The 9,232-nt window shown below is 31.3% G+C and overlaps 1 protein-coding gene across 1 annotated transcript; it reads left to right on the top strand.

Moving 5' to 3' along the window:
• The first annotated feature begins 2,459 nt into the window (after window positions 1–2,459).
• LOC132726479 (uncharacterized) lies at window positions 2,460–6,657 on the top strand. The gene is made up of 6 exons (XM_060711796.1): window positions 2,460–2,839; window positions 3,171–3,392; window positions 4,601–4,751; window positions 5,244–5,319; window positions 5,639–5,786; window positions 6,096–6,657. Exons 1-6 carry the CDS (start codon window positions 2,510–2,512, stop codon window positions 6,375–6,377), a joined length of 1,209 nt encoding a protein of 402 aa, XP_060567779.1. The 5' UTR covers window positions 2,460–2,509; the 3' UTR covers window positions 6,378–6,657.
• The last annotated feature ends 2,575 nt before the right edge of the window (window positions 6,658–9,232 follow it).

A 9,232-nucleotide genomic window follows, 5' to 3' on the forward strand; every position in this document is an offset into this window, starting at 1 on the left:
CTTAACCCTTGTGCCAGCTTAAGGTCGAGGCCACACTTGAAGGTCAAAACTTGACTTAGAAAATGCTTTAGGACATTGGGAAAATGAAAAGGTTAATTTGTAATTGTTTTGAACATAATTATATATATTTATACTATTACCTGTACGAGGGGTAAGAGTCGATGACTTCTAATCAAGTTTCCTCTCTGGCGTGGGTTTGATCCCCGGGAGATACTTTGGTAGTTTAGCATGGAGGAAGGTAGTCTAGTACTGGTGTAACCCACCAGGAACGATGGTCAGGAAACTACCCGCCTATATGACTGAAATACTGTTGGAAAAATGCGTAAAATCAAAACAACCAAATAAATAAATCTATGTAGTTATTTTAGAAGTTAGAAAACGATTTAAACAAATTATGATAAACAAGATCAACACGGAAAGGCGGCGTTCAATGGACCCCCATACGACCCAGCAACAAGAACCAGTGGTAAGGAGCCAAGGCGGACCCAAAACAAAAACAGACAGGGCACGGACAGTTACATCACATAAACATTACTAATAGCAAATATGATGCTTAAGTTAAAATGTTTTTAGTCTGCAATTCTTATGTAATTTTGTTGTGATTAATGCTTCCGGTGGATCACTTTGCTTTCTTTTTTTAACTTGTAAATGTTTGTTATACCCGCTTTAAAAATCACAGTTCATGTACTATCTTTTGCCTGCTAAACGCCGCAGTAAGCGACCTCTGCTCCAAAGGTTACGACACAGTAGCTGTCAGAGAATTTTTCAATTGACCCCGTTATACAGGGGAGACATAAAGCACCGCCAAGACCGGCATATGTTATCCTCCTTACCACGTAGAGGTACCCAAAAGAAGTCGACAAGATTTGACAAACCAAGATCAATAAGGGCAAGCTGTGACATTTTATATTTATAACTTCAAACTGCAGAAATCTTGTAATTCACATTTGCCTTTCACTGATGCTTATTTGCCCTTTACAAAACACGAATCTTGATAAATAATGACGACACATTTGCACGGACTGATTGTTACACAGGTTATAACTATCATATAGAATACAAGCTTATTTCGTCATAACGATGCAATAAAGTTAGCATACTTAATGCAATATATGCAAATTATAGTGGCTGTATAGATAATACGCATATATTAGCATATAATTTAATCTGAATCAACTATAATAGTTATCTAACATTAAGCTATACTTATTCAAAAAGCAGTATACTACACATTTAAAGATGCGCATTAAAAGCTAAGGAAACATGCTCTGAGAACTTAACATGACTTTAAATACATGCTTATATGCTAAGTAACATTTATTGCTGGTAATTAATAATTCTGTTTAGTTTATGTGACATTTTGCCATGCAAACGTAAAAGCTAACCTTCATATTTTCTAAACTCAAATAGGCCTTGGCTCATTTAAGATCCTAACCTTAAAGGTTTAACTATTAAATTTTCACTGATTTCTGCTGTAATTGAATGTAACTTGAATGTAACTTCGTAATAAATAACAGAATTACCTTTATACTTAGACAAAACAACTTTTGAGACAATACTTCTTAAAGGCTGGGCTGACCTTAAATTATTAAATTTCAGTTACATTGTCATAATTTTGTTATTTATGTACGTATATGATTTATACTTGGACAAACGAATACTTAATAGCAAACAAACATTTATTGAATAACTTAGTTGTGACCAAAAACAATTTTCAATATCTCTTATTGGCTAATGCGGCTCAGTTTGACAATGGGAAAAGATGCATAATGTCACTTTAAAAACTAATATAAAGGTTTTAAACTGGGCGCCAACCAGGGTAAAAAAAACTCGGAGTTTTAAGGGTATTCTTTTTGTTGTACCCATGACGATTCGGATCAAATATATTCATTGATATGTATTTGCAATGATTATAAGAAACTAAAATATACCTGTGAATCTATCTATTTATTTAACAAATAGTAATTCGTTTCAAGTGCAAATATATTTCTACCAACCTAACAAAAACTATCACTCTGGAAATAACCATTTTGTTCACAAATGTATTAACCTCTAACTTTCCAAGGGTTTAAACCACCCTTTATGAAAGAGTATGGATTTCATTTAACCGATAACATATAAGTCATCTTTTTTACTAACACAGTTTTGGTGCATATTATAGTGTTAGAAAAAAAATGATAAATATCTGATTTATAAAGTAAACAGCAACCCCATTGATAATAAGAGGAAAAATCCTTCGAAACGATTGATACATTTGTGAAAACAACGACACTCTTACTTCATATAAATGAGATGCAACTTAATTTTAAATGAATTAGAGTTTTTTTATTTATTTCTATTTGGAGTCAGTACAGCTTGACCTTGCTTTCATGCGACAAGGAAATTATGTTAATAAGAATGTCTTTACTTGCATATAATTAGCATATTTATGCAAAACAAATGCACATAAAGCTTTGTTGTAAAACGATTACTTTTGTCCTACCGTAGTCTGTTTAGACAGTTGCTTAAAATGTCTGATTATATTTCAGATATTGATAATTGTGTACAGTTTTATAACAGGATCTATGAACAACATTCTTTTAATCAACATGAAGGTTTTTCTAACACCTCAGATGTAAATCGGTTAAAAGCAAATTTTGGAATCGAAAGAGATGTTTACAGTCAACGTTTCGGTCAGAGAAGATGCAATCAGGATAGCAATTTTTTTGAACAGGACTGCTATCAAAAGGACAAGAATAATCTGATTGAAAGCATGGATGTTTCCGACTTCAGACAACTCGAGCGACTGTCGGCAAATCTGATACAGTTGCTTAATGAGGCTAGACAGAATTCTGCAAAAGTAAGTTTTAACGTAATTATTTATCCTTGATTTGGTCAAAGATAGTTAATATGTATAAATCTGAATGCTTCAGTTAACGCAATTGTAATGTAATTTCGGATCGATAAAATTCATATTTGCCAGGTTATTAAATCGAACTTTGCATTAACAGATACTGTTGGTAGAGAAAACATGTTTAGATTTTATAATAAAAGTGAAAATAGATAATAAGCATTTCATTACAAAGCAAAATTCATAGCTTTGCTTTTTGTTGCTTATGTATCACATGTATACAGTACTCAAAATTCAATATGTTGCACGAAATTGCTGATTGAATTATCACTGTTTCCAGTTGAAATCAAAATGTGGTAATACGAGTAGACCAGTTTACAGTCACGGACGTGCACCGAACAGACAACGATGCTGTCCACATTGTGTTGCGGCCAATGAGCATGTTTCGGTCAAGATAGGAAAAGATCATCAGCAAAATATTCAAACACATAATGCTGAACCGATAATGGGACAGATTAACTATATGCCAGAAAGAGTGACATGTACACCACAAGTGCCTTCTGTAAAGTTATTTTTTCTGTTAATTCAATTTAATGTCCAAAACCTGTTGTGTGTTTTGTTACATAGATACACGTTTTGGAATAGCTACAGTTAATTTACCTTACAAAAGACAATAATATTCCCCTATATATTGTATTGGAAACAGTTTTCTACAAAAATCTTTTTTCTCTTAAATGTTTTCATTCAAATGCCGATCTTCTTTGAATTCGCTCGCTCGGGTTCTGATAACGTCTTTAAAACACAAATGTTGCTAAAAGACACAAATCTTATACACGTTTTTAACCTTTGTAACAACAGATTATTGATCGATTAGCATAATCATAAGTTTAATTCTCAAATCGAAAATAAAATAGCAGCATTTGTTTGTTACTAAATTATCAAACAAGAAATGCAAAGACTTCAATGTATCCCATAACTTACACAATTTTAACGTTATCAAATATTGCAAACTTTGAATGTCTGTTTATAATAACAAGAGGAATTTGTTAGGAAAGGGACATTATTCTTGAAGTAATATTGTTTTAGTTTTGCCTCTTTTAACCTTACACATTTTGTTGTCATTGCCTATTAAACAGATTATTTAAAAACGATATGAAACATAGAATTCTTGTTAACATTGACAAGGCACTTTTGTTAGACAATGGGATTAATACGAATTCTATTTATCTAAGGTTATGCCCCATTTTAAGTTATACATGTATTTTTGTCAAAATTGCTTTTTATTAGTAGGATGATTTCAATACTATTAAAACTATCAACCTAAAACTTAAATACTTGGTACAGTTGTAAGACAATGGACATTATCCTGGAAGCAAAATTATAGCAAATTAAAATTTGGAAATTGGTAGAGTTTGCTCTTTATGGACAAGAGTTAGATAACTCATTTTTTAATTTTGTGACCATATATGATTGTACTATATAGAATGTATGTTTCACATTGAAAATTATACGGTAACTCGAAACAAACACTTCATCAGGTGTAACTTAAATTTTAAATCTAACATTAACATACTAAAAAGTCGAATTCTGCATTATTCAATCTTTATTTCAAACATAAGATAAAAATTGTCAGGTTCGCTGTGTTTGATGTTTGTCTTTATAAAGGATACGATTAATCTAAATATCTAGTTAAAATTGTTTACTTATACTCGATGCCAATACATGTACTCGTTGCCCTCCTTGAAATATTTATATGATTTTGTATTTTAGACCAATGTTTCTCTGTGCGGAACATTAATTCCTGAAAACACCCCTGCTATGACGGGTTTGACAGGGACAGGATTTAACGATACGTCTTCAATAAGTTCTCTTGATGAAAGTGAAAAAGATCGAAAAAAGAAAAATAACAAACACAGCAAAAGTATGCCCTGATTTTGTTGGTATTTCTGTTTTATAAGCATGTATGAACACTTAGCAGAATACCTAAATCTGTCTGAACAAAAAAAAGTTATCCTGCAATATTAATTGTAGGATAATGCAGGTTGCATTAATTTCGTACGAAGTCTAATGGCATTGCTAATTGTTATTACATAAGATTGCTTTACCTGAAATATTTGTAATTTTAGTAACAAAGAACACACTGTAATCCAACAAAACAGCATTGCTTGTATTCTGTTACATTACAAATAGTTTCTTCAGCTGAAGGTTATGAAACGTATTGGTAATATTATGGTATATAACTTAATATATTAGTCTATTAGTAATTTAACATTTTACCTTTTAGTATTTTATTATACCACTGTGTCAGGCAAATGAATTGGGGTGTATAGATACATTTCTAGGTACTAAAGAAGACATTATTTGAATAAGTCATTATATGTATAAGTATCTAACACGCGTTTTCTTATTCTAGTGGAAAGGAAGAAACGATCAATTGTTACCAACAGAATGGCAGAAATTGAAGGCTTGGTTCCAGCAAACGCTAAACGGTAAATATCTTTATATGACAACAATGTAACATGACACTGGTGATGACACAAATAGCCATAAATACTACTTGGATTCATTAATAAAAATATTACTTAATTCCCTTCTTTTTTAACAACGAGCTTAAGTTCGTATTGGTAGAAATAACTTAGTGTTTATTGTTGAATGATAAGAACGAAAGCCAAAGTCATGTTGTGTCAGTGTTTTGAACCCCCTGCAATACATTTTCAATAAATATAAGTTATACAGTTGTATAAATATCTGTCATGAAAACGATGCAGTTTATTCCCCGATTAGACGACCTTAATATTTTAATTCTAGGTCATCTTGCATGCAGAAACGACCATTTCTAAAAGAATCGGCTGATTATAACAAATCATTCCAAACGGACCAGGACCAAGTAAAAATATTACAAGATAAGGTCGATGATACTGGTCGTGAACTTAGACATTTAATACAGAGGATCGAGGTAAGCTGACAAAAACAATATTCTTATCTCATGAAATTTTCTATTTTTGTCAATCTTGTGATTTTATGTAAACAAACAAACAAATATAGTTAAGGTAATAATTGAACTGACACAGAAATAACGCTTTTGATAAGAAAATTGAACAGTAAGACATAAAAACATATAACAGTCTCCAACGAATAAAACACCAAGTATTTTGAATATCACGAAGGCAAATCAGGATAGAGTATGTGGATACTAAAACCTAAAATAAATTTTAGCATCGGTGACTAAAGTTGGATTACTTGTTAGAATTTGTTTACATTTTAGCGATTAGAGACTAAAGTTTCAACACGCTTTTCACACAAAAGAATGTTTGACCGTCAGTTCGGCGAAGCTAATGACATACATAGCAGTTCCCTACCACCAGATGAACCTGATAGGAACCTTCAACAACATCATTCTAATACGATAGTAACTGTTCCTCAAATACTGCCACTGCATGACTCTTATGATGTCATATCAGCACCAATCTCTGTTGATTCTCTTACATCTGTACCTAGTACCTGTAGCTCAGGAATGGACATAAGCGATATGAATTGTTATCTTTGATTCAACAATGTTAATATGTAATTTTGATAAATGTCTCAAAGAATGAACAGAATAAACTATTTCGTCTTATTCACTTGACCTGAAGTCAAGAGTTTCATCAAGCTCTCCTAACTTGACAACATATTTACCGGTATTTTTGTGTACGAATGTTAATTATTCAACAACTTTAATCACTATTTCTCATTCTACGATGTGTTTCAATTTGAGAACTTGTATTTTGTTAGTTTATCCGTTTCGAGTTCTCTATTTGTTTCCTTTTCTAGTGTTCTGTCATTAACATGTTTTATGTTATTTAATTCCTTTTCTTGCTTGCACCACTTACCGTCAAGAAATGAACTATGTTGTATTTTGTAATTAAAGTTCTTCATATGTTGTGTTTAACTTGTTTGTACCATTTCTGATTTGCTCATATATATTCCCCTTCTTATAGTTTCACACGTTTAATTGTTCTGTTATAGTGTTATTACATCTGTAAACGTGTGCCTGGTTTGTTTTTCGGTTATCCGGTCATTACCAGTATCACGTTTCTGTTTGTACTATTTAAATCGAAGCTTTAAAAATATTTATTTTAAAGATTACCATACTTATGTTATTTACATATGACTTCATAACGACGTGTATTATTGTCAATACATAATTCCGCCGCGCACAAATGTTGGATTCCGTGTGTTGATCTATAATATAAAAAGAAATAATTCTATTTTATAGGAAATCTGATAAATGAATACCATCTTGTATATATATACGTGTATAATGACAGCTTTTTCAATGTTTCACAGATATGCATACATACGTTTTAGCTTTAGACAAAATCAGAATTATTAACAAAACACGGTAAAGAAGAATGTAAATTGCTGCTTTTACTTGTCATTACTTATGACCTTCAATTATGCGACGAAAGAAATGAAACTTTACTTAGGAAGTAAAAGCAAACTAGTCATTAATTTTAACATTCTATGGTAGCTGAAAGATTTAAAGACATAATTCTGTTGTATACCCATTTACAATTTCAGTTATTCATCAAATGGTCGATTTAGCAATAGATCTCATAGAAACATTATTGTCAATCGGCTGACAAGGGGTCACAAAGGATAAAAAGGATCACAAATTTGTGAATTAAATTTTTTGTTAGGATATAACAATACCGAGAAAACATACGCAAATTTGTATATATTGTTAAGGTTATAGGCCGACCTTTGAGTGTATACAATAGACTTATCAAGGAATTTCCTTTTCCTGTGATGTTCAGTTATTCTTATATAATCCCTTATCATAACTAATTGAAATATGTATAGTGTTGAGGATTGAAAAGTGCAATAGGTAAAACTCACAAACATGAGAAATATTGCACCAACGGACATGTAATAGTTAAACAGGGTCTGATAAATTCACCCTTATTGGCCTATACTCTTTATCAAATTCTCAAAATGCTTATATATCAACTGTCTTTTATCAAAAAGAACATTTTAAAAACCACTTATGTAAACGTTCTGTATCCATTGTTAGACAAAGTGTCCACATGACAGCCTTGTAGGTTATGTCAGGCTTCAGAAAGCTTTCATTTGACAATTATTTTTGATAACTGACATCATGATATAATATCAATAATAAGAAAATGGAAGTCTTTTGTTAATACAATTTTAATTTAGAAAAAATAATGTACAGTGTCACAAAATTAAATATTAAATGTCTTTAAATAGATATTTTTTTTCTAACTGTTATTTTCAAAAGTTAATATATCCATTCGAGCTCTACACTGAGGTCTCTATAAGGTGTAGATACAATGGCCTTCATCGTTTCCAACGCATTAAGTGTTGACGACTGAATATTGCTTAAGTCGATGCTAGATGATTCAATCTGAGTTTTCAATTTTTATGTACATCATCTTTGTCGGTTGCTCAGTTTATAATAATGACACTAAATCATATACGAACAAGGGTTGATCCATAAATTCGAAGACTAGGTTCATAAATACGTGGTTAATATAATTACAATAATTAATTTGATTAAATAATACGAGTTAAATAATCCGCGAGTATTACTTTTGAAAGAAACAATAAACCGACTACTAAATGTCGCTTTTTTGTATTTGACATGACGTCACCAAAGTTTATCTAACATATGACACCCGTCCAAACCTTTCATATTTCCGTGCATACCTCTACAAATAATTTGTGTCACTGAAGAATTAATGAACAGCTCACATTTTGGTCCTGTTGTTTGCCATAGTTAATTTTAACGCTTTAATGAACAGTGTTCGAATTCTGAAACAATCCCAGATTTACCAAACATCGTTTAATTTTCAATTTTACATCAGAATTGCGTAAGTTCCTTATGTGGTACATTAAATGTCCACAGGGATATAATTGCAAACTTTTCAGAAATTCTAGAGATTATTTGAGAAAAATATATGCGCGTGTGTGATTTTTTCACAATAGTTGGAATCTTTTTGCATTGGTTCTTTTAACGCTCATCATTAATTACCTTTGCACATTTCATGTCAATATTATCAAATTTGAAAAAAAATATAGACATATCTATATTGATCTTGAAGCCATTCCAAACACAATGCCTTTACCACCTGACTTGTGATCTGCGTGCGGAAGATAACAAAGTCGGTCAAGGATGTTTTCTCATATTTCATAAAAAAAATCATTATAATAGTTTATGAGATAAAGTTTACAATCCGCACATCCAATTTAGTAAGCTTATATAATATTTGTTAGACTGAAATAGCGTGAACTTCTAATTGTTTAAACACACAGTATGAACAAAATTACTGTTTTTGTTATAAAATAAGCATGATTTTATTGACTAAAATAGACAGACTCTAAACTTAATCCAACTACAAATGA

The sequence above is a fragment of the Ruditapes philippinarum genome, unplaced genomic scaffold, assembly GCF_026571515.1.
Source record: "Ruditapes philippinarum isolate M1 unplaced genomic scaffold, ASM2657151v2 ctg33_1_1_1_1, whole genome shotgun sequence".
Taxonomy (NCBI): domain Eukaryota; kingdom Metazoa; phylum Mollusca; class Bivalvia; order Venerida; family Veneridae; genus Ruditapes; species Ruditapes philippinarum.

Coding starts and splice junctions, on each gene's coding strand:
- LOC132726479 (XM_060711796.1), top strand. CDS start 2,510: ATGTCTGATTATATTTCAGATATTGATAATTGTGTACAGTTTTATAAC. Junction 4,752..5,243: donor AAATAACAAACACAGCAAAA/GTATGCCCTGAT, acceptor TTCTTATTCTAG/TGGAAAGGAAGAAACGATCA. Junction 5,320..5,638: donor GTTCCAGCAAACGCTAAACG/GTAAATATCTTT, acceptor TTTTAATTCTAG/GTCATCTTGCATGCAGAAAC.